This window comes from Biomphalaria glabrata, chromosome 15, assembly GCF_947242115.1.
Source record: "Biomphalaria glabrata chromosome 15, xgBioGlab47.1, whole genome shotgun sequence".
Classification (NCBI taxonomy): Eukaryota; Metazoa; Mollusca; class Gastropoda; family Planorbidae; genus Biomphalaria; species Biomphalaria glabrata.
The window spans coordinates 32,412,503-32,438,611 of NC_074725.1; the positions used below are offsets into that span (position 1 = coordinate 32,412,503).

The 26,109-nt window shown below is 35.3% G+C and overlaps 3 protein-coding genes across 6 annotated transcripts in view; 1 reads left to right on the forward strand and 2 right to left on the reverse strand.

Moving 5' to 3' along the window:
• LOC106062333 (aminopeptidase N-like) overlaps positions 1 to 26,109 on the forward strand; it is a 72,437-nt gene that overhangs the window by 13,645 nt on the left and 32,683 nt on the right. Inside the window, exons 1-3 of one of the 4 annotated variants that reach the window (XM_056011824.1) lie at positions 5,482 to 5,596; positions 13,994 to 14,304; positions 22,558 to 22,784. In XM_056011824.1, the coding sequence (XP_055867799.1) occupies positions 14,034 to 14,304; positions 22,558 to 22,784 (498 nt within the window). In that variant the 5' untranslated portion in view covers positions 5,482 to 5,596; positions 13,994 to 14,033. Of the gene's footprint in view, positions 1 to 5,481; positions 5,677 to 8,960; positions 9,047 to 13,993; positions 14,305 to 22,557; positions 22,785 to 26,109 lie in introns of those variants that run through there. The other 3 variants (XM_056011822.1, XM_056011823.1, XM_056011825.1) reach the window with 3 other exon arrangements.
• Positions 4,441 to 4,752, reverse strand: LOC129923072 (BLOC-1-related complex subunit 7-like). The gene has a single exon (XM_056012033.1). The coding sequence runs from the start codon at positions 4,750 to 4,752 to the stop codon at positions 4,441 to 4,443; it is 312 nt and encodes a 103-aa protein (XP_055868008.1).
• On the reverse strand, positions 6,829 to 7,593 carry LOC129923073 (uncharacterized 29.1 kDa protein in cryB1 5'region-like). Its single transcript, XM_056012035.1, has one exon. It carries the CDS (start codon positions 7,591 to 7,593, stop codon positions 6,829 to 6,831), a length of 765 nt encoding a protein of 254 aa, XP_055868010.1.

Here is a 26,109-nt window from a genome sequence, read left to right on the forward strand (position 1 = left end):
GTTCTGTCCGGTTCAAGAAGGCCAGTAGGGACCCTATATAAGAGAGGAGGTGTCGCAGTCAAGACGGTCGAGAAAAGGGGCTCAATACAGCAAGGTTCAGAAAGGAGGTTCACGGCAGGGGTTCAGAGCCCGATTCACTAGAGTCCGGTCGACTACAGCACAGTTCAGCGGTGTGGTTCTGTACGGAGCATTACGACGGTTCAGTGCGGATTACTGTCAAGTACAGTTGAGACGACTGGCGTCCTGATCTTGGTCTGCGATCGAGTCCGACACAGCGAGCCTAGTGTGTGAAGCCAGTCCTGAACTGTTGAACCCAGTGCAAGCCCGGAACGAGACGGAGAGGCCAGTGCAAGAGTTGATACGGCGGAACGGTGTTATCGGAGAGATATTTGTACAGTGTACGTGTTGCCAATTGTCTGTTATTTTTTGTCTGTTATTGGCTGTTATTTATTCAACTATTAAAGTGTTACGTTACTTTGGAGCCCTGAGTTGTCAAGTTCTTTAAGTTGGTGGTGTATGGTGCAGTTTGCAGAGAGCCTGGATAGTGAGATTCGTAACAATATTAACCAATGACTTAAATTCTGCCAAGTCACTGGTTTTCCTGGCTAGCTCAGGCAACCCATTCCATGCTCTAATAGCACTAGGGAAGAAGGAGTATTTGTACAAATTTGTCCCAGCATATGGGACGAGGAATGTGCCTTTATCTTTGTGTCTTTCAGAGTATTTTATTAAGTTATGTTTTTGTATTTGAAGATGTTTGTATTACGTTGTGTTTTTGTTGTTGTTGTTTTTTTGTATTGGTAAACATTTCAATAAAATATTAGATACATCTCTAATAGTTCAAAACAATTGTATGGACATCATAAAATGGGAAGATAACATTTAAGAGATAAATGTAATTATATATGAATAATGGTGTTATGGAGAGTGTGTGTGTGTGTGTGTTTATATTGTGACGTTGGGAAGAGGTTAGCGATTGGTTGTGAATAATGCAACATAGGTGGCGTTGTCGTGAATTGATCTTAGGAGAGACGACTCCAGAACGCAAGACTGAAAGGTTGTGTTATCGTAGTGAGTTAGATTTTGTTAAGGAATATTTTTTACTAGTAAATTTATTTGATAGTTAATTTTACCAATTTATTAATTATTATTACTGATTCTTGTGTTGTCAGGTAAAAGAAATAATTGTGCAAAATTTCAGTTTGATCCGAGATGGGGTGTGGGAGAAATAACGTGTACAAACTTTTGACCAGACAGAGTTGATATAAGCTTTATAAAAAGAAAAGTCCGTATGATCTAAACAATTTCAAAAAAAAGGATCAACAAAAGAGTCTTAGACTTAGATTTCAAAAGTTTACAATTATGATCATCTCTGTATTTTGATTCAAGCGCTTCATTTTCGTAAATGCCTCTATTCGGCCCCTTACAAGTGCGTCCTGGCTCCAACCGTTAAGGAACCATAATCTTCAAATACAAAAACAAAATTTAATAAAATACTCTGAAAGACACAAAGATAAAGGCACATTCCTCGTCCCATATGCTAGGACCAATTTGTACAAATACTCCTTCTTCCCTAGTGCTATTAGAGCATGGAATGGGTTGCCTGAGCTAGCCAGGAAAACCAGTGACTTGGCAGAATTTAAGTCATTGGTTAATATGCATGACTAAATGCATGACGCGTAGGACGTAATCATCTTCTTTTTTGAAGTAACGTCTGTATTATATAAGATAAGATAAGGACAATTTTAATTTCATTAAATGAGATTGTGGCGCGTTCTCGTCAACCCAAATTTGTCGTATAAGAGGTCTACTTAGTTTCTTAGATTGAGAATCTGTATTTGGTTATATTTTGACCAATGTTAAAGTGTCAAGCGAGTCATCATCATCATCATCATTATCATCATTATCATCATCATCCCCATCATCATCATCACCATCACCATCATCACCACCATCATCATTACCATCACCATCACCGTCATCATCATCATCATCATCATCTTCTTCTTCTTCATCATCATCATCATCATTATCATCATCATCATCATCATCACCATTACCATCACCATCATCATCATCATCATCACCACCACCACCACCATCATCATTACCATCACCATCACCATCACCATCATCATCATATTCATCATCATCATCATCATTATCATCATCATCATCATCATCATCATCATCATCATCACCATTACCATCACCATCATCAACATCACCACCACCACCATCATCATCATCATCATCACCATCACCATCATCGCCATCATCACCACCACCACCACCACCATCATCATCATCATCATCATCATCATCATCATCATCATCCGTATCCATTAGGAAATTTGTCTTACAATTTTTGCAATACACCGAACAAGACGTTATAACTACAGAAAACCAAAATCTACATTCACACCAGACTCACTCATAATTTATATGCGAAAAATTGATATAAGATAGTTTCTATTTAATGATTTGATTGCCCGGGGAGTAGAGGATCTGTTTTGTCTGTTTGTCTTTGCTATGGTGTCTCGTATCTTCTCTGTGAGGGTAGAACTAAAGGTTAAGAACAACTATCTTTACAAAGTTAATATTAACTCACTCCGTCTGTCTGTTTGTCTGGGTGAATTCTTTTACACGTTTTTCTCCCACTTCCCATTCGCGGATCAATTAAAAATTTTGCATAATTATTCAGTTTCGATGACAACACACACATTTTGTTTATATTTGGTAATTAGTTAAGTTTGACATAAAAAGGGGAACTGAACCTTGCAATTTCAAGATATAATGCAATAATGGACGGTGTTCTCCCTTCTCTCAAAATAAGTTTTGTTTTTAAAAAGTATTATATATATATATATATATATATATATATATATATATATATATATATATATATGGACAGATAGATAGATAGATATTGTTTGCTTGGCATTTCATATTGATCGAATTTTTTTTTTTTTTTTTTTTTTTTTTGTAACATTATTTTATTATTTTGACAAAATTCAACTAACAATATGTACAGCTAAATGAATTATAACAAAAATATAATTTTCTTTACTGCCACATACATTTATTTTTACCCATGGAACTGCACAGAAAAATAATTCCTCCCATGTTTAAAACACAAGTATAATTAGAAACAAAAAAACAATTCTTCCTTTATACAGCTGACAACAACCTTTGTATGGTGTTTTTTTTAAAATATAAAAATATACTCTAAAAAACTACAAGACTGTGCCAAATGTTTCTAAATGTCTATTTATTTAACTATTTAATAAAGACAGCGGAAATATCTGCTATGTCTAATAAAGATTATCTAGACCAAATTAAATATTAAAAAAAATAATTCAAGCTAGAGTTTTCCCAGTGTGGACAATTTGTTACTACCGTAATTATTTTCCCAGATATACATCAACCAGTCAATTTTCCAGGAAAATTATTAGAGCCATTTTCAAGAAACTATGTCCAACCAGGTTTTTGTTTCTTTGCTTCTGGACTTGTTTTTCTAATGAAGAATTTGCAAGTTTAAAGAAATAGTAATAAAAGAAGGATTACTTTACTTGTATGTTGTTGTTGTTTTTTTTAATGCAGGGGAGACAATCCAATTTAAATTATTCATAAACACCATTTTGCAAAAATATTCTTTGCTGTATCCTAAACCCTTATTTAGACAAAAGTAATATTATTTAAAGTGTTTTAAAGCTAGTGAAGAAATAAGGTTGATCAGGAAGTTTCTGAGTAAAATTCATATTTTCAATACAATAAGCTGGTGTATTACCTTTATGTGACCAACAAAAAGGGAAAAAAAAAAGTACCAGTACTGTGTAAACAGCACAATAGGCAGACATTATGACTATTCTATTCCAAGACATCCTAATATCCTGAGTAGGTATGAAGTCTTAGACTCGTTGAATACAAGATTTCTTACAGATATCCTTTACTTCAATAAGCCAGCACTATTCCTAGTTTCTAAATTTGTAATACCGGTACCGTACCTATATATGAACACACATGCATATATGAAAGCATTAAATAAATTGGAATTAAAAAAAAAAAAAAAAGGCATATTTAAATGAAGTGTCTAACATTATTTATTATTAAAAAAATCTTGTGAAAAAAAGATTTAACGCTTTAATTCATTTCATGTTAATATTAATCAATTGTTGCCCTGTATTTGTGTCATGACTAGATAATAATGTTAATAATGTAGCTGTCAAGAAACATAAGCCCCAACAAGCTCTTTCATTAAGTGACGATAACTGACAAGCGTCAGATAGCTGGACTAAATGTATTCCCATCTCATGCTAGCATGTAGCAATGCTTTTAAAAGGACAGAAGGCTCAATGTTGTTGTTTTTTTTTAAGATTTTATGTTTGATCTAATCAAAATATCCATTGGATCAAGGTGCTAGGAATTCATGGTGAGCATTCAATGACTTATAGACGCAATCTGATCTTGTACTTCATCCAGGGACAGCAAGCTTCTTTCTATTGCTGAATATTGGAATTCCAGTTGTGATCGAAGAAGATCCATTTTTCTCATTGTTTCATAAGAATTCTGGATACAGTTTTCTTGTGATGCAAAGTTCTTAGCTGCTTGGGCTAAAAACTCATTTGATTTAGATCCTCTAATGACTTGTCTGGCTAGTGAACCAATATCATTTATATTTGATGTGACCTTTTCGTTAAGACGAATTTTAGTTTCTTGGTTCCAATTATTAGAATGTCGATTGGTCGCCATCTTCTAGAAATGTAAACCTTTTTTTTTTTTTTTTTTTTTTTTTTTATCAAATAAAATCAATTTATTATACCTTAAGAGAGACTATTTGGAAACAACTCTCTGCAACATTTGTACATCATCTAATACAAACCAACTGCCAGTAATAATAATAAAAAATTAATGTATGTCAAATGTTAAGTTAGTCAAAGAAACACTAAGATACTGTTGGCTCTTATTCATAAGTTTTGGGATGTAGCTCCTCCAACTTAAACCAGTAGCCACATTCACATCGTTTAGGCTCTCCTTTGTGTACATACATCCAGTTAATGGTCAAGGCATCCTCTTCACATATGCAGCCAATCATCCTTTTATTATTGACTGATTTAATAATGGTAGGCTCTTCAAATTTATTTTTTAAGAAGCGGAATAATGATCACGTGAAAAAAGCGCATCAATGAATAAATATATCTTCTTTTTCTCGGTTATAAAATAGCTTTTCTTTCTATTGTTTTTTTCTCGACGGAATTACGTGACCATTTCAAACTGTGTTCCGAGTATTGTTGCTTTACATAATAGACACTTGAATCTCAGCCGTGCTGTTTCACTTGTGTTATTACGGTTTCGCCAAAAATGTCACAGTATAATCACAGGTCAGCCTTAAGGTCTTCTATCTTTCACTCTCTCTTTCCCCCCCCCCTTTCCTCTTCTCTCCCCCCCCCCCCTCCCATTATCTGTCTCCCGCCCCATGAGAGTGTCTTTACTCTCCCCCTCTCTCTCTAACAACAGGCGAATCTTAGCCGGGCTAACAAGCTGTTCTGATGGTCTGGTCCTATATTTACCTGGGTTAGAATAGGTAAAGTGACAGGTAGGTGCATAACCTAAGTTTCGCGCAGGTAGCTGTGACAACTTTTTTTTTTCTTTCTTTTCAAGGGACAAACACAACTAGTAAGTCAATTAGTTTAGAAATGAAATCAAAATATTCAATATTATAAAAGTTATTTCAAGACGAATAATTTCATAAGAGGAAGAAAATTTTTATTTTTGTAGGGTGCTACACCTCCATAGCATAGCTTCTCTCTATACTTTCTTACCCTTTATACTTTCTTACTCTATTTTCTTTATACTTTCTTTCTCTATTCTCTTTATACTTTCCCTATTCTCTTTATACTTTCTTTCTCTATTCTCTTTATACTTTCTTTCTCTATTCTCTTTATATTTTCTCACCCTATTCTCTTTATACTTTCTTTGTCTAGTCTCTTTATACTTCTTACTCTATTTTCTTTATATTTTCTTACTCTTTCCTCTTTATACTTTCTCTATTCTCTTTATACTTTCTTTCTCTATTCTCTTTAAACTTTCTTTCTCTATTCTTCTTATACTGTATTTATCTATTCTCTTTTCATTTTCTAACTCTTTTCTCTTTATACTTTCTTTCTCTTTTCTCTTTATATTTTCTTTCCCTATTCTCTTTATACTTTCTTTGTCTAGTCTCTTTATACTTCTTACTCTATTTTCTTTATATTTTCTTACTCTTTCCTCTTTATACTTTCTCTATTCTCTTTATACTTTCTTTCTCTATTCTCTTTAAACTTTCTTTCTCTATTCTCCTTATACTGTATTTATCTATTCTCTTTTCATTTTCTAACTCTTTTCTCTTTATACTTTCTTTCTCTTTTCTCTTTATATTTTCTTTCCCTATTCTCTTTATACTTTCTTTGTCTAGTCTCTTTATACTTCTTACTCTATTTTCTTTATATTTTCTTACTCTTTCCTCTTTATACTTTCTCTATTCTCTTTATACTTTCTTTCTCTATTCTCTTTAAACTTTCTTTCTCTATTCTCCTTATACTGTATTTATCTATTTTCTTTTCATTTTCTAACTCTTTTCTCTTTATACTTTCTTTCTCTATTCTCTTTATACTTACTTTCCCTATTCTCTGTATACTTTCTTTCTCTATTCTCTTTATACTTTCTTCCACTATTCTCTTTATACTTTCTTTCTCTGTTATCTTTATGTGTATCTTTTCTGCTTGTTTTCTTGCATAAAGTCGAGTTGAAAGCATCTAATTTATCTTCGTTTTCGTTCATCTGTATTTTCTATCTATAAGTGTCTGCCATCTCCATATTATAAGTGTCTGCCATCTCCATATTATAAGTGTCTGTCCTATTATAAGTGTCTGCCATCTCCATATTATAAGTGTCTGTCCTATTATAAGTGTCTGCCATCTCCATATTATAAGTGTCTGTCCTATTATAAGTGTCTGCCATCTCCATATTATAAGTGTCTGTCCTATTATAAGTGTCTGCCATCTCCATATTATAAGTGTCTGTCCTATTATAAGTGTCTGCCATCTCCATATTATAAGTGTCTGTCCTATTATAAGTGTCTGCCATCTCCATAGTATAAGTGTCTGTCCTATTATAAGTGTCTGCCATATCCATAGTATAAGTGTCTGTCCTATTATAAGTGTCTGCCATATCCATATTATAAGTGTCTGTCCTATTATAAGTGTCTGCCATATCCATATTATAAGTGTCTGTCCTATTATAAGTGTCTGCCATATCCATATTATAAGTGTCTGTCCTATTATAAGTGTCTGCCATATCCATATTATAAGTGTCTGTCCTATTATAAGTGTCTGCCATCTCCATATTATAAGTGTCTGTCCTATTATAAGTGTCTGCCATCTCCATATTATAAGTGTCTGTCCTATTATAAGTGTCTGCCATCTCCATATTATAAGTGTCTGTCCTATTATAAGTGTCTGCCATATCCATATTATAAGTGTCTGTCCTATTATAAGTGTCTGCCATATCCATATTATAAGTGTCTGTCCTATTATAAGTGTCTGCCATATCCATATTATAAGTGTCTGTCCTATTATAAGTGTCTGCCCATATGTTTTGTCTGTTGTCGCCTTAACTTATCCCTTAGTCTGTTAGGGCACCACTCACGATATGTCGACCGTCTTTCTCCATTCCTCTCTGTCTTTTGCCTTGGATAGAACCTCTATCATGACATGCCCGTCCATTCTTTTATTTTTTTTCCATCGCTTTCTCTGTCTGCCTTTTCTTTTTCCTGGTACTGTTCCCTGAAGGAAGGTCTTTGCGAGCCATGAAGACCTTCTAATATTTTTCAATGAGTTATCACATAAAGTATATAAATCTGAAAGCTTAATTAAAAGATACTATTTTTTTCGCAGATCCTTTTGTTTTAATTTACTTATCATGCAAACAAATGAACATTTGTTTTTATCTGCGTTTCTTGTAATTAAAAAAAAGTTATGTATATAACCATCGAGTTTGTACATACTCTTGGTAATGCGGTTGGCATCCCAACCGAGTGGGGCCAGGGGTTCAAATCTTGGTGAAGACTGATTTATAATTTCGGGAACTCTAGGGCGTTTCTATAGATCGCATGGTCTAAAAACAAATTGCCCCCCCCCTCCCAATTTCTTTTTAGACCGGGGGGGGGGGGATTATTGTCATTTTCTTAGCTACTTCACAAATATCTGTTTATATTTTATCTGTTTCTATTTTATCTGTTTCTATTTTATCTGTTTCTGTTATATCTGCTTATTTTTTATCTGTTTCTATTTTATCTGTTTCTATTTTATCTGTTTCTATTTTATCTGTTTCTTTTTTATCTGTTTCTATTTTATCTGTTTCTATTTTATCTGTTTATTTTTTATCTGTTTCTATTTTATCTGTTTCTATTTTATCTGTTTCATTTTATCTGTTTCTATTTTATCTGTTTCTATTTTATCTGTTACTTTTTTATCTGTTTCTATTTTATCTGTTTCTTTTTTATCTGTTTCTATTTTATCTGTTTCTATTTTATCTGTTTATTTTTTATCTGTTTCTATTTTATCTGTTTCTTTTTTATCTGTTTCTATTTTATCTGTTTATTTTTTATCTGTTTCTATTTTATCTGTTTCTTTTTTATCTGTTTCTATTTTATCTGTTTCTATTTTATCTGTTTCTTTTTTATCTGTTTCTATTTTATCTGTTTCTATTTTATCTGTTTCTATTTTATCTGTTTCTATTTTATCTGTTTCTTTTTTATCTGTTTCTATTTTATCTGTTTCTTTTTTATCTGTTTCTATTTTATCTGTTTCTATTTTATCTGTTTATTTTTTATCTGTTTCTATTTTATCTGTGTTTCTATTTTATCTGTTTCTATTTTATCTGATGCTTTGGCCAAAGGTTAACGAGCACAACGACCCATAAGAGTTGGGGGAATCTATTCAACTTATTTGTTTTGATTGGAGGCTAGCACTCTTATATTCTTAAAGATTACTTTTCAGTTTCAGACGTGAGTGTCTTCAAAACGTATCAAATATAAACGAAACAACTTTTGATCTATTTCTATTAGGCTTAGAGATCTACACTATTCTACAGAAAATATGTTTACTTCAATTGGTAGTGACTATTATGTAGTGATATAGTGATAAGCATGGCTGCCTGGTCGTGCGGTTTGCGCGCCGGACTGTCGTTCAGATTTATCGATGGTCCAGGGTTCAAACCCTGCCCGCTCCCATCCCCCGTCGTCCTGCGGGAGGTTTGGATTAGGAAGTAAACTATCTTCAACTCTGAAGGAACATCCGAAACATGTCAAACATTTTACAAACAAACAAACATTTTACAAACGAACAAACACTTTACAAACATTTTTTATAGCATAACTAAAAAAAAAATAACATAATATTTTTTTAATTCACGCGTTCGCTTTAATTATAACATTAGCAGCATTATCCACCGGCTTCGTCCGTTGATTTGATCCCATGCTAAATATTATTTATTTTGCCCTTTACCTTTTATAACTTGGACCGGGTACAACTTTTCTCCTCTCCACCCAAACCACCCCCCCCCCCAATAAAAAAAAACTCTCCACCTTAACAAATAGTCCTATTTACACTATCAGACTTCTGCTTTTTAATTATTTTCAAAATTTTTGATTGGCTCTGTGATATTTTTTTTTTTGGCTGTTCCTTTTTTTTTTTTATTTTTACTTTTTACATACTTCTCCGCCCTCCCCCCACCTCTTAGAAACTTTTATCTTATAATCTCTCTTATATCTAATTGGCACGGTACAGAAATGAAAAGTAAATAGTGTCTCCTTTTCGCCTGCCCCAAACTCGCTGATCTCCGTCGCGACAGGTCTGGGAAGCCATAAGTTCTTGACCTGCATGCTAAGAACTGACATACATGCACTACGCAAAAACAGCAGGGCTTCTGTCCATGGCTTTTGCTAGATAGTGTTTAACCCTTAAGATGCGTGTGGTAGTTTAGCCTCTAGACATGAACATTGTAATTCCATTTTGTATGTCTTCATAACCAAACAGCTCAGCACTTTAAGGGTTAAGGATGAGGAGGAGGATTGCAATATCCAAATTAAACTTGTTCGATTTTTATCGGCCCCCGAAAGGAGAAAAGACGCTATTAGTTTTGTGCGAAATGTCTGTCCGTCTGTCCGTCCGTCCCTTTTAGATCTCGTAAACTAGAAATGATATTGAAAATCCGACATCACAATATTTTAGACCATTCAAAGTTCTGATGCAACGGCTACTTTTTTTTTCTGAAAGCGAAAAATCTAATTTTTTAAATCAGTTATGCAAACAGTTTTTTTAAAGAGAAAAAGCTAATTAGTATGCATTATAAGTTAGACCTAATTTAAAATGAATAGTAATCTTATAAACTTCATTTTTCTGAACTTTTTTTTTATTGCATAATTTTTTTTTTTTTTTTTTTTTTTTTTTTTTTTTGAGGATTCGAATAAGAGATTGAGCCTTTTCAAAACAATTAGATCAATTATAAGACATCAGTTAGGCCAGGGGAGGCGCGGTGGCTGAGCGGTAAAGCGCTTGGCTTCCGAACCGGGGGTCCCGGGTTCGAATCCTGGGGAAGACTGGGATTTTCAACTTTGGCATCTTTGGGCGCCTCTGAGTCCACTCAGCTCTAATGGGTACCTGACATTAGTTGGGGAAAAGTATAGGCGGTTGGTCGTTGTGCTGGCTACATGACACCCTCGCTAACCGTAGGCCACAAAAAACAGATGAACTTTACATCATCTGCCCTATAAATCACAAGGTCTAAAAGGGGAACTAGTTAGGTCAGGTTCACCTATAACTTTACATTCACTTACACCTATCTTTTGATCTGCGGGACCGTTGGGGCACTACACAAGATCTGTCAACCTTCTTTCTCCATTCTTATCTCTCATTTGTCTTTGATATAATTTCATTTGGATGTTCTTTCTGAAAATATTGAAGCCTACCTGGGTGGACCTCTTCGGGGGCCGATTTTGAGTTTGTGTTTCCACACAAACTGTCTTTGTAACCTTGTTTTTCTCTTGCTTTGTTTTCGAAAACTATAAATAGATATCTTTATCGTACAAGACTCAGTAACATCGTATCGAAACTTCTATACTAGGCCCACATGGAACATAACAATACTCACTTTATTTTTAGTATGCTGTTCTAAATATAGACAAGAGGAAATAATCAGCGATGTAATTTTTTTCTTTCTTTTTTTTTTTTTTTTTTGAAAATAGATTTTTAAGTATATTCAAAATGTACACAAAATTTAAATAAATGAGTTTGTTATTGGCTTTGTTTCTGCTTTTCTTTTAGTACAAAAAAACCATAAGCTATACAACAATAAAATAAAAAGCACGCAGATTAAAATCAAAAATTAAAACCTAGGTTTATATCTTGCATTTATCTAGAGATATTGCCCAAACCTAGAATTTCTTATATGGTCTCAGTATTTAATAATCTAAATATGCAACTCTTTGAATGAGCACGCGATTGATGCTCAGAATAAAGAAGAAAATAAGTAACAGTATCGACAAAGAAGAAAGTGATATTACCGCTTACACTATTAAAAAAAAAATGCCTCAAGGTGGCACACTGTGTTGAAACGATTACCCGACCTGAGGAAGTGATTAGGCTAAATGAATAGCAAAACAAAACCCACCAGGGATTGTCTAAGGGAATGCGAGAACTATCCCATTACACAGTGCAGAGTTGAGAGCTTTCACATCCCTCTCGATAATCCATGCGCCGTTCCTCAAGGAACCGTTACACAAATGGCGAGTCCTGCACGGTTAGCTTGGTAATACATAGGAAGATGGCGGGTGTTCCCGGTGTGCTCGGCCTTCGGCCATGTACTCTAGTCCATGCGCCCGGAGTGCCAGATACATCGGAAATAGCAATGTTTTATATAGGCATTGACTTTGACCTCTTCCAGACAGAACGGATTGTTCAAACAGGCTTACATGCCTAGAGTTCGATGAGCCTTCGGCTCAACTCTTTTGACAATCAAACGACAACGAGAGTTCAAAATAGAGAGTAAACAGCTGTCCAGTATCAAACTTAATGTTAAACATACTACATTTAAAAGTAATTCAAATAAGATTTGTTTTTCTACTACAGCTAGTAAGATGTATCTAAAAAAGACTGGCTCAATATTTTGTGTGGTAAATGTGTAATTTAACATGTTAACGAAAGTGAAATTAAGAAACAGGAAAAGAAGGTGTTTCTTCCTAAAAGATCATCCTCCTGTTTAGCGAGACTTCTACCGGCCTTTTTTGTTCACTTAAAAAAAAAAAAACATCAATAGTACGATTGTATGTTAGTCGGAAGAAATAGGTCCGTTCTGGCGTAAAAAGGAGGTAGACCATAGAACCGCGTTGGTGAAGACGCATTAAATTGTTTTATTCAAAAGAACCTAGTGAACTAGCTAGGGGTGGGGGAAGGGGAGTTCCACACTTGAACCCCCCCCCCCTGGCCCCCGGCTTGAGAGGGCCTCCAAATGAGTGCCCGAATTTATTTTTTTACATTAAATATTACGCCATTATCTCATATCATGTTGTCGAATGTCAAAAGGAAGGGGCCCCTAAAGAAGTCAAGCCGACAGGGCCCCCAAACCCTAAATACGCCACTGTTGTGAATCAATTTTGTCGCTTAGATATTTAGAATATGAAACGACGTAGATTAAATTGATATTTAATTTTTTCCCGTGGCTACGCAGCCCCAGCTGTGACCTACATATTTTGCCACATCTAGCGCAGGCATAACCATTGTCCACCGGTGTTCGATTTAGATTTTCTTTTCGCCACCTACGTTGTCCTTGGCAGTGGATTTTCTTTTGGTCTCAAATGTGTATCCCGTAAAACACAATTCAAATACAACCATTTTTGAGTTTGTTTTTCCAAGAATGACACCTTTTCATCCTCTTTTAAGCAGTAACATATAGGACATTTGTACCGACAAAAAATATAATAAGGCCAAAATAAATATATTCAACTAGATTACTTTAGTGCATTTTCGGGAATAGATAGACAGACAGACAGACAGACAGACAGACAGACAGACAGATAGATAGATAGATAGATAGATAGATAGATAGATAGATAGATATATAGATAGATAGATAGATAGATAGATAGATAGATAGATAGATAGATAGATAGATAGATAGATAGACAGACATATAGATAGATAGATAGATAGATAGATAGATAGATAGATAGATAGATAGATAGATAGATAGATAGATAGATAGGTAGGTAGGTAGGTAGGTTGGTAGGTAAATAGGTAGATAGACAGATAGATAGATAGACAGATAGATAGATAGATAGATAGATAGATAGATAGATAGATAGATAGATAGATAGATAGATAGATAGATAGACAGACAGACAGACAGACAGAAAGACAGACGGACAGACAGATAGATAGATAGATAGATAGATAGATAGATAGATAGATAGATAGATAGATAGATAGATAGACAGATAGATAAAAAGGACAGAGAGACAGACAGACAGATAGACAGACAGACAGGCAGACAGACAGACAGATAGATAGATAGATAGATAGATAGATAGATAGATAGATAGATAGACAGACAGACAGACAGACAGACAGACAGATAGGTAGATAGATAGATAGATAGATAGATAGATAGATAGATAGATAGATAGATAGATAGATAGATAGATAGATAGATAGGTAAATATGTAGATAGACTGTTTATGTGTTTGCTTTTGCCAAGATATAATTCTACCGACTTTTAGGTAGCCAGGTTCTTTACCATCCGGTCACCATGCCTCCATATGTAGATCTAGATTTAGTTTATTAGTACATGAATACATCTGTATTATATAAGATAAGAAGATACGATGAATTAGTAGTATACATATGTCAAACCTATACTTGGAAATAATTTAGAGTTTCTTCTTTTTTTTTTCCCACAGCAAATTGATTGACTAACTTTTTGTTGGTAGACCGAACGCTATGCCGTCACAAAAATTTGAACTAACGGACTTATCCAACAGTCAGACCGACTTAACGGCCATGCGTGACAGCAGGAGTGGATGTCACGTGAGTGCCTTGGCCGGGTTCGTCTTTCTGATGCTGTCTGCTGCTGTAGCTGTGGGCGTGGGTGTCATCGTCCATTTCGCAGGAGGCAACAGAGAGGTGGTCTGCAGGTGTGACCCTGAGACCATCCTAGGTGGGCAGATCTCTGAGTGCTTGAAACTTGCCAGTCAAGGACATAGAGAAATATGTAAGAAATTTTGTTTAGATATGTAAACATTATTTAAGATAAGATAAGATAAGATAAGATACAACATAAAAGAATGCCATTGAAAGAGGTTCTAGCTAAGGCAAAAGACAGAGAGGAATGGAGAAAGACGGTCGACGGTCCAATTGACTTAGGGATAGGTAAAAGTAAAAGTTTTAGTTAAAGATAAGATAAGATAAGATACAACATTAAAAAATGCCATTGAAAGAGGTTCTAACTAAGGCAAAAGACAGAGAGGAATGGAGAAAGACGGTCGACGGTCCAATAGACTTAGGGATAGGTAAAAGTAAAAGTTATAGTTAAGATAAGATAAGATAAGATACAACATATAAGAATGCCATTGAAAGAGGTTCTAACTAAGGCAAAAGACAGAGAGGAATGGAGAAAGACGGTCGACGGTCCAATTGACTTAGGGGTAGATAAAAGTAAAAGTTATAGTTAAAGATAAGATAAGATAAGATAAGATACAACATAAAAGAATTCCATTGAAAGAGGTTCTAGCTAAGGCAAAAGTCAGAGAGGAATGGAGAAAGACAGTCGACGGTCCAATAGACTTAGGGATAGAAAAATTAAAAGTTATAGTTAAAGATAAGATAAGATAAGATACAACATAAAAGAATGCCATTGAAAGAGGTTCTAAGGCAAAAGACAGAGAGGAATGGAAAAAGACGGTCCACGGTCCAATAGACTTAGGGATAGGTAAAAGTAAAAGTTATAGTTAAAGATAAGATAAGATAAGATACAACATAAAAAAATGCCATTGAAAGAGGTTCTAACTAAGGTAAAAGACAGAGAGGAATGGAGAAAGACGGTCGACGGTCCAATAGACTTAGGGATAGGTAAAAGTAAAAGTAAAAGTTATAGTTAAGATAAGATAAGATAAGATACAACATATAAGAATGCCATTGAAAGAGGTTCTAACTAAGGCAAAAGACAGAGAGGAATGGAGAAAGACGGTCGACGGTCCAATTGACTTAGGGGTAGGTAAAAGTAAAAGTTATAGTTAAAGATAAGATAAGATAATTTTTATTAATCCAATCAAATGGAAATTCAGTTTGACTACAACAGACAACCTCAGCGTAACTACTGTAATAATAACAATATAGATGCAAATACAAACAACACTCACGCACGTAACACATACACACTCAAAAGCAGCGCTTTATGAATTACTAGTCGACCGGCGGCGTAGCATACGCCGCTATTTTGCAGGGCCTGCCTTAGGAGACCGCAGTGGGCTCCGCACTTATGCGACCGCAGTGGGCTCCGCACTTTCATAGGTGTATAAATTATTGACGTTACCTAATTAGGGAAGATAATTACGTCCTACGCGATGTGTCAAAATAACCAAGTGTGTTATTCAGAGACCAAAACTCCTTTAAGTTGTTGGTTTTCCTAGCTGATTTAGACAACCCCTTCCATGCACTAAAAGCACCGCAAAGATAGAGCACTTGTACAAATTTGTCCTAGCATATGGAATAAGAAATGTGTCTTTGTGTCTGAGTCTTTTTTTTTTCTGTATTCTTTTCCTGTGTTATAGATTTTCTCCTAATTTGTCGGAATTTAGTGATGTTAATAGTGGTGTAACTCTAATCAAGCGTGAATATTCGTTTGGTATAAATGCTTACAAGGAATGGTTGCCTGGTCGTGAGGTATGTGCGTTCGGTCGTCTCGATGATCCAGGGTTCAAACCCTGCCCGCTGCCGTCCCCAGTCGTCCTGCGGGAGGTTTGGACTAGGAAGTAAACTATCTTCAACTTTGAAGAAACATCCAAAACAAGTAAAACATTTTACATACAAACATTTTTTTACAAACAAACATTTTACAAACAAACATTTAAACAAACATTTTACAAACAAATTTTTTACAAAAAAAAATTCTACAAACAAACATGTTACAAACAAACATTCTACAAACACAAAATTTACAAACAAACATTTAAAAAACAAACATTTTACAAACAAAAATTTAAAAAATCTCAAGGCTAAATGTTGCCTCTGTTCTATTTTCTTTTCTTATTCTTTAGTTAGCAATAGTCAATTCAATTTAGCGTCATTGTTTTTTACAAAAAAAAAATTCTACAAACAAACATGTTACAAACAAACATTCTACAAACACAAAATTTACAAACAAACATTTAAAAAACAAACATTTTACAAACAAAAATTTTAAAAATCTCAAGGCTCAATGTTGCCTCTGTTCTAGTTTCTTTTCTTATTCTTTAGTTAGCAATAGTCAATTCAATTTAGCGTCATTGTTATTGTCAGTGGCGAAACTGGGAATCTGCCATCATTTGGGGGCCCTGGAGCTTAACTTCTTTGGGGGCCCTGCATTTTGCGTAATATTAAATATTTAATGTAAAAATTTAAGCACTCATTTTGGGGCCTCCCTCCCTCCCCCCCCCCCGCCCCCCACCCTAGCTACGTCTCTGGTTATTGTTTCGTTTATCGTGAAAATCACCATTTGCTATTACAGCAGAACGTCGTTTATCCGGATATTAGTTATCCGGAACGTCATATATCCGAATGGCCTTTTAAAAAGAAGTAAGGTATCAAAGTGGACTTGCTGATGTGCGGTGACAGATTTAGCGATTAGTTCTGTCAATAATGGTAGGTTGCTACATAGGCCCATAACGCTTTATTCCCCTGTTTTCTTTTTACTTCAAGTTTATGTTTACGCACTGCGGGATACCCCCACGTGAATTTTCTTTAATTGTTATTGAAATGGACCTTTTATAATATCCCGCATTCGAGTATCCGTTCAGACCCAGTTCCCAATTAATCCTGAAAGTCGACGTTCGACTGTATTCAAATGTTTGTACTATACTTAAGAAAAGTCGGATACATTAACCAAAAATGTTGTTAGTATCGTCATTTCCTTAGTAGGACTACTTAAATAGTCTCAGATCCATTGGAGATGCATGCTTTATAGTAGAGGCGGAGTAAGGGGGTGGGTACGATGCCCCGAGCGCCACACTCAGGAGACGACACACTCATAGAGGTGTCAAAAAAATAAATAATTACTGTAGATATTTAAGTTAGGTAATAGATCAACATTCTTAGGTTATTTTATTATATTATTATTAAATACTTTTTTATTTATAAGCCTATGTAATGTTCATGGAAAATGCAAGTTTCTTGCCCCGGGCGTTCGTTTTGTTTCTTACCTTATATAATACAGACGTTACTTCAAAAAAGAAGATGATTACGTCATACGCGTCATGCATTCAGTCAAACATATTAACCAATGACTTAAATTCTGCCAAGTCACTGGTTTTCCTGGCTAGCTCAGGCAACCCATTCCATGCTCTAATAGCACTAGGGAAGAAGGAGTATTTGTACAAATTTGTCCTAGCATATGGGACGAGGAATGTGCCTTTATCTTTGTGTCTTTCTGGGTATTTTATTAAATTGTGTTTTTGTATTTGAAGATTATGGTACATGATTAATTCAAAACAGATTTATCAGGCTCACTACGCCTCTGCTTCGTAGCTACTGTTGTTTTCTTACTCTACACTGGTAGTAGCTGAATGGAATTAATGAAATGCATGTCACTCGAGAATCAATTCATCACGCTGAAGTTTGGACGAGAGCAACAATAGGGGAACAGCTCAGAGCTTAAAGCATGGGACGAGAAACCGGACTTGTAGCAACACACAAACATGAATACACAGTGGTAGTAACAGCAGGGCCGGATTTAAGTAACCCCGGCAGAATTATTTTCGTAGGCGCCTATACTTTTATTCTTAGCTTATAAATTACAATAAGAAGATCTACCCTCCCCCTCTCCTGAACTGATCTACCAAAAAAGGGATTGAAGCACAGAGACGAGAAACCGGACTTATAGCAACACACAAGCAAGAATACACAGTGTTAGTAACACCAGGGCCGGATTTAAGTAGCCCCGGCAGAATTTTTGCGGAGGCGCCTATATTTTTATTCTTAGCTTATAAATTACAATAAGAAGACGCTACCTCCCCCCTCCTGAACTGATCAAACAAAAAGGGATTGGAGCTATAAGCATGAAAGTTGCGCTAAACAGTTATTGCCAATTTTTCCAATGGCACAGATTTATTAATATTAGTCTAGATTGACTCTAGATCTATTACTAATTAGCTACATGATTAATTCAAAAAAGATTTATCAGGATTCACTCAATTTGACATAAACGAGTTTTTCAAAATAAAGTTGTTTTTTTTATTCTATTTAACTTGTTTTTTATTACATTAACTCTTTCACTCCGTAATAGTTTACCACATTCTGGTGGAATCAACGCTAGTATCGTCAGTTAGGAGAGAAAGAGTTAAGTTGACTAAAAAAAAACCAATGAATCCTGTCTATTGAATGGGATCTGTAATGTTTTTGTTTTTTTACAAAGCTATCAATTCACTCTGTCTTTCTGTCTGTCTGTCTGCTAAAAGTTTGGATTTGAGTGTTTTCCCATTTCTCATTCTCAGATCAAGTATTAACTTTGAACAATTATACATTGTACCTGACACCAAAAATTAACCAATTAGTTAATAAAGTATTGGGGATTAATTGTTTTGTTTGATATCCAAATATGGAGAATAAATGCTACTTAATGAGAGCCATTGTACTCGAGACAAAAATACACCTTCTCAACACAATCGTCATTCCAACTGCTACATATGCATGTGAGACATGGAAGTCATCTGTCAAAATTGAGAAAAGACTAAATGTGGCTCAACAAAAATGGCTGAGACGGATTTTGGGAGTCAGTTACACAGATCGGGTCTCAAACAAGGAAATCCTATGCCGAACTGGGAGTCGAACACTTAGTGAGGTTGTGACAGAGCGTCGCATGAGGTTTGCGGGACATGTTCTACGACAAAATATATTACGCACACCAAGAGTTGCGATAACATGGAAGCCAATACGAGGAAAGCGCAAACAGGGACATCCTCGTATTACTTGGCGACATACCTTCATGGAGGACCTCAGAATAGTGGACACCAGGTGGGAGGAGGCTTCAGACATTGCCAATGACAGATCTTTATGGAGACAGCTTGAGGCCAATGCGCCGAAAGGCGCGGGAGGACCTATGTCTAAGTAAAATGAGAGATGTCGTAATTACATCATCTAGTCTGTGTGAGTGTGTGTAAATGACTAGATCAGTCAGTCATCAGAACGTGACGGACACAAATCTTTATGTTATCATAGTGACACTAAATGGAACAATCACAATTCATTATAACAGGAATTCTAAGTTTGTTTCCTATAAGGACAGACAGTGTATTAATTATGTACCTTGAAATAAAAATATTTGAGACTCACATGAGATATCGAATAAGGGAAATAGCTTCTACATTTTTGATAGAGGGTTGTAAGTACTGAGTTCTTTTCCTTATATAATATTTTTTAAACATGATTTTATATTTGAGACTCATATGAGATATCGAATAAGGGAAATAGCTTCTACATTATTGATAGATGGTTGTAAGTGCGGAGTTCTTTTCCTTATATAATCTTTAATATAATCTTTATATTTTGTTTGTTTATGAAAACAGAGACACTTATTATGAAGACTTTTTTTTACGAAGAATGTATAAATGTTAACTTAACTTTAAGAATAATTCGTTAACCGCATACAAGATTTGTCTTTTGGTTCGATCGTTAGATTAAAGCTTTCAATACATGCTGCAGTGTACTTCTCTCAGTCGTAGAAAGACTATGGTTCATCTCTAGAACCCCTTTTCGTGTGACTGTAGAGTTCAGGGCCGGCCTTAGGCCACTGCAGCCTATGCGGTCGCAGTGGGCCCCGCGCTTTCATAGGCCCCGCGCTAATTCTAAGTGTACATTATTAAATTAAATCATTATAACGTATATAAAAAAAACAGGGTTTTCGCGACCTCCTGATTTTCCAGGGCCTCCAGGAAATCTCAAGAAAAGGCAAAATATACGATAAAGTCCTGAACTTTTTTTGAATTTATTCAAATCTCCTGAAGAATAGACGAAATTGACATTTTGGGGTGCCTATAAATAAAAAGTGGCTTTGCGAGCTTTCATTTGATAAAAATTTATTGCAAAGACGAAAGTATGCCTATTTTCTAATTCAAAAAAAAATAATTTTGACATTATGCTTATCCCTACCCAGACTAGGCCCCGCGCGATCCGTTTCGCAAAGGGCCCCGCAAATGCTAGGGCCGGCCCTGGTAGAGCTCTATTCTGAGAGCTATTCCCTTCCAAATACAACGGAGGTAACGCTGGTGGTTGCTTAGTTGGTAGAGGAACCAGACATTTTTTTCGTTTGGCCGTCTTTTCTTCTAGAGCTGAGGCCAATACTTTTCGGTGTCCATAGCGTTCTTGGTTTCCTGGTCAGAACGAGGTCGCCCACACAGCTCTGTCCCCCCTTTTCTCCGCGCAGCCGATATGTCGAAAGGTTAGGGTTAGCTATTGTCCCCCACACAATAGAGAAAAAAAATCTTTATTTCCACAGCAGCTTTACGTTGTTTTTTTTTTTTTTGCTTTTTTTTTTTAGTTTTTTTTTTTTTTTTGTTGTTTTTTTTAGCTGTTTTTTTTGTTTTTTTTAGGGTTTTTTTTTGAAGTTTTTTTTGTTGTTGTTTTTTTTTAGTTTTTCCTTTTTGTTGTTGTCTTTTTAGTTGTTTTTTTTTTTGTTGTTTTTTTTGTTGGTTTTTTTTTTAGTTTTTTTTATAGTTTTTTTTTTTTTGCTTTTTTTAAGGTTTTTTTTTGTTGGTTTTTTTAGTTTTTTTTTTTTTTTTTTTTTTTAATCAAATTTTTATTGACAATATTTTCAATCTTAAGTGATTTTAACGTGTCCTCCTATGGTGTGATTGTATTATACTCTGATTTATTACAACGTGTAACCCCTCCCCCCCCCCTCCCGCCCCCCCCCCCCAAAAAAAAAATTTTTTACATATTAAACAATGTTTTTTAAACGAAGGAAAATTCAATTTGATTGACAAGCACTCTATAAATCTTTATAATACGGCAGGTGTTTGGATATAAGTATTTACAAAGCTTAAATTATATCAATTCATTCTGTCTGTCTGGTAAAAAGTTTGAACATATTTTTTTCTCCATTTCTCATTCTCGGATTAAGTTACAACTTTGCACAATTATTCTTTGAACCTGACAAGGCGTGAATCGATACATAAAAACATTAACAAATTAGCCTGGTTAATTAATTGTTGGAGTTGGTGATTAATTATTTTGGTTTGCTTTGAGTTGATATAAGCTTTGTAATAATAGGACGAGACTATAGAAACAATAGATAACTCTACAAACTTCCTTGTTCATAGGCTCTCCACTAGCAGAGTGGTTACCGTGTTGGCTTGATAAGCAGGGCATGAACCATGAGTTCGTCCCCCCTCCCTTTTTTTTTTTTTTATAAATGCTTCTAAGTGTTAATTCTAGATCTATTACAAATTTATTCACGTGACTGATCCAAACTAATTGATACAATATACAATTATGCTTAATATAAGCTTTATTATTTTTTTTAAAGATTTTTTTTGATTTTCTTGTTTCTGTAACTCGTATCTCTGACTTCAGCCTTCGCTCCCCTATTTATAAGCACGACTGCAATGGACATACTCCCAGTTACGTCAGAATCAACCCATGACAAGCAACTCATCCGCACTAGTTTTACTCATGGTTACATCAGAATCTTTTCAGCTAATAGAAATACGGGCAGACACTTCATAACTCCAAAATAACACACCACAAGATCATTTTTACAAGCCAATTTAGCCCATAAAGCTTTAGGCCTATATGTAGGCCTACTTGACTTTCGGGGAATCTGTATCTTATCTTATAAAATATAGACGTTACTTCAAAAAAGAAAATGATCTGTATCTTATCTTATCTTATATAATACAGACGTTACTTCAAAAAAGAAGATGACTACGTCCTACGCGTCATGCATTTAGTCATGCATATTAACCAATGACTTAAATTCTGCCAAGTCACTGGTTTTCCTGTCTGGCTCAGGCAATCCATTCCATGCTCTAATAGCACTAGGGAAGAAGGAGTATTTGTACAAATTTGTCCTAGCATATGGGACGAGGAATGTGCCTTTATCTTTGTGTCTTTCCGAGTATTTTATTAAATTTTGTTTGTGTATTTGAAGATTATGGTTCAGTGTTTTATGTATAATTGCTACTTTACTTTTAAGTTTTCTGTCCTGAAGACTTTCTAAATTTAGTGATTTTACTAAAGGTGTCACTCTAGTCAAATATTCGTTTGATTCCCCCAGGTGAGAAATGCCCAGTTCCTACGTCACCGTCTCAAGGACCATCAACTCAGCCAACAGCACCATGTCCGTCATCCACGTTTACAGCATCCCAGGCACCCACGTCGACTACAACTGTGAAGCCGAAAATAACCGACGTTCGGATCCCTACCGCCCTGTACCCTCTCCATTACAACATTGAGCTGCAGACCTACATGGCCGGCCTTGACCCTGCAGGTTTCACCTTTAAGGTAAAGAATGCCAATGAGTCCGGTGTTAACATTATTCTCTGCGGGGAAAAAAAATAAACACATTTTTTGGTGGACTTAGTAATGGGCTCGTAACTCTGTTGTTGTCACGCTGACTAACTAACGTACTGCTATAAGTACTTTGTTATTGTTTTTATTTTTTTAAGTAGCTTTCCTATAGAAGATAAGTTAGTCAGATATTTCCTCAATCGTTGACATTCCCTGAGTCGTCATTCAGACAGATAACATCAATCTCTGCACTATACTATGCTACAAAAACATATACAGTAGACTCAGTCCGTTTGTTTTCTTTTGGTCAGGGGGGAACGTTGCGGGGGAGAGACCAAGAACAATAGCTCTACCCTGTTTACGATCATTAGTCAATAAAACATTTTGACTATAATTAGATTCCCCCCTCCCCCCCCCCCCCCAAACACTGAAGTTCACTGTTATCATTTTAAAATTGTCATTATTATTATTATTATGTTAGGCCTATTTTATTATCATTATTATGTTAGAAACGAACGAGTATTCATTCTCTAGCAGGGTCGAGTTTCGTTTAAGAGAAACAAAATTCATTATGGTCCCTTTATCAGTTTCTACTCCATTAATTAATTGGCCTCCTTCAGTCGTGAAACGACTATGGTTCATCTCGAACACTTTTTCATATGGCTGTGGAACCTTATTTTGGAGAGACACTCCCGTCGACATATATTGTATGTCAAGGTGGCTTTCGCTTTGGTGGTAGAGGAGCTCTTTTCTTCAAGAATCGAGGCCCATGTTTTCTCACATTCTAAAGGTTTCAGTTTCTACTAAGAAATTATTATTATTATTATCATTATTATTGTTGATGTTGTGGTTGTTGTTGTTATGATGGAAATAAATACATTTTCATCTCTGGCACTGCCAGTGTCAAGCTTCGTTGTATTCCCCTTATTATTATTGTATTTTCGAAAAAAACTTCTGATTGGTGGAATATGATAATAAATTGTTTGTTACGATCATTGTCCTTAAAAAAAGACTTAAGATAGGTAAACAGGATACAGAATTTTATAATTCTGTTCATTTTGTGTGATTACAAAATAATTAAAAAAAAGTTCTTTGAAAAATGTATTAGAAAACAAATTATTAAAATAAAAAGGCTTGTCTTGAAGATTAAATAGGTCAATCAGTATTTCCCTCATCTGAGACGATACCTACGAGTTCGATGTATTTAACTCTTTCTCTTCTAACTGACGATACCAAAGTTGATTCCGCCAGAATGTGGTAAATAATTACGGAGAGAAAGAGTTAAAACTCCTGACACTAGTCAGCTTTTCACATCCACATTTTCAATGCTTTCAAAAGCAACCTTTGACCAAGGGTTTCTAAAGATTATTAATTTCCGGGCACGATGCTAACGTTAAATTGTTTGCTTATCAACTTAGAGTTAATCATTGTCGCAAACATGTCTGTGGAACTCCATACAAGATATTGTCTTAAAATTATAGGCAGCCTAATAGGCCTATATTATACATACAAGAATGCCTACCACTGAGTCAATGGAGAGTTTATATCATGCTACACTTTTAAAAAGAACATTAAGACCTATCTGTTTAAAACTTGTTTAGATTAATTGTCATTTTAGCTGTCGTGTTTGTGTTTGTAATGTTATTACAGCGCCTTGAGCCTACATTTTTTTGTTAACAGCGCTTTACAAATAAAATTATTATTATTATTATATTCCCTTAGTCATTGGGGCACAACACATGATCTGTTGACCATCTCTTTCCACTCTTCACGGTCCCTTTATCTTATCTTATAAGATTCAGACGTTATTAAAAAAAACAACAAAAAACAAAAAAAACACAACAAATGATCGTTACGTCCTACGCGTGTTCCTAGGTCAATCTAGTCATGCTTGTCGGCGAAGTGCCTCGTAGCTACCATACAAGTCGAGTGACTGCTCAGACAGCCCCCCCCCCCCCCTTAGCTCGCTACGAGGCACTACGCCGGACGGCTAAGTTTCTTGCCAGAGCACTACGGGAGGACTAGTCCTTCCTGCTCTGATTTTTCAATAGGAGTTCATCTCAGTCATGCTTGTCAATCAATGCCTTAAATTCTGCCAGGTCATTGGTTTTCCTGGCTGACTCAACCCGTTCCTTGCTCACTCCTTGATAGTATCTTTCCATCGATTCTTTCTTATCTTATCTTATATAATACAGACGTTACTTCAAAAAAGAAGATGATTACGTCCTACGCGTCATGCATTTAGTCATGCATATTAACCAATGACTTAAATTCTGCCAAGTCACTGGTTTTCCTGGCTAGCTCAGGCAACCCATTCCATGCTCTAATAGCACTAGGGAAGAAGGAGTATTTGTACAAATTTGTCCTAGCATATGGGACGAGGAATGTGCCTTTATCTTTGTGTCTTTCAGAGTATTTTATTAAATTTTGTTTTTGTATTTGAAGATTAGGGTTCAGTGTTTTATGTATGATTGCTACTTTACTTTTGAGCCTTCTGTCCTGAAGGCTTTCTAAATTTAGTGATTTTACTAAAGGTGTTACTCGAGTCAAATGTGAATATTCGTTTGTTATGAATCGCACTGCTCTATTTTGTGTCTGTTCCAGTTTCTTAATGTTTTCTTGAGTTGAGGGGTCCCAAACGTCTGCCTCTTTTTCGTTACACTGGAAAGGTAGGCCTATTTGAAAGCCCTATTGGGAGGGGGTGTGACAATGGTCAGAAGGTTATATTAAGGGCCCCGATTCCCATTGTGATCCTGTTTTTTATTTTCTCATTTGTGACATCTTCGGTCTTTGTAGGTGAAATCTAGAATCCTTCTGGGTCTGCTATTTATACATAAAACACTGAACCATAATCTTCAAATACAAAAACAAAGTTTAATAAAAATACTCAGAAAGACACAAAGATAAATGCACATTCCTGGTTCCATATTCTAGGACAAATTTGTACAAATCTTCTTCCTCCCTAGCGCTATTAGAGTATGGAATGGATTGCCTGAGCTAGCCAGGAAAACCAGTGACTTAGCAAAATTTAAGTCATTGGTTAATAAGCATGGCTAACTGCATGACGCGTAAGACGTATACGTAATCATCTTCTTTTTTGAAGTAACATCTGTATTATATAAGTATGTCATCCTACGTGAAGATAGACAGCAGCCAATTTTTTGAACTGAAAATCCTGGGGGCCTTCGATGCCAAGTTCTGCCTCCTTTTATAGCATCGTGATTCCATATGGCTCCTGGCCCACCAGGCTTGTATGGTGTCACATCCACCAATTTAATATTAATGAACAGCTTTTTAGCGACGCCACGTCTTGAAATAA

Excerpts from the sequence above, each read along its gene's own strand:
- LOC129923072 (XM_056012033.1), bottom strand. The coding sequence starts at position 4,752 with ATGGCGACCAATCGACATTCTAATAATTGGAACCAAGAAACTAAAATT.
- LOC129923073 (XM_056012035.1), bottom strand. The coding sequence starts at position 7,593 with ATGGATATGGCAGACACTTATAATAGGACAGACACTTATAATATGGAT.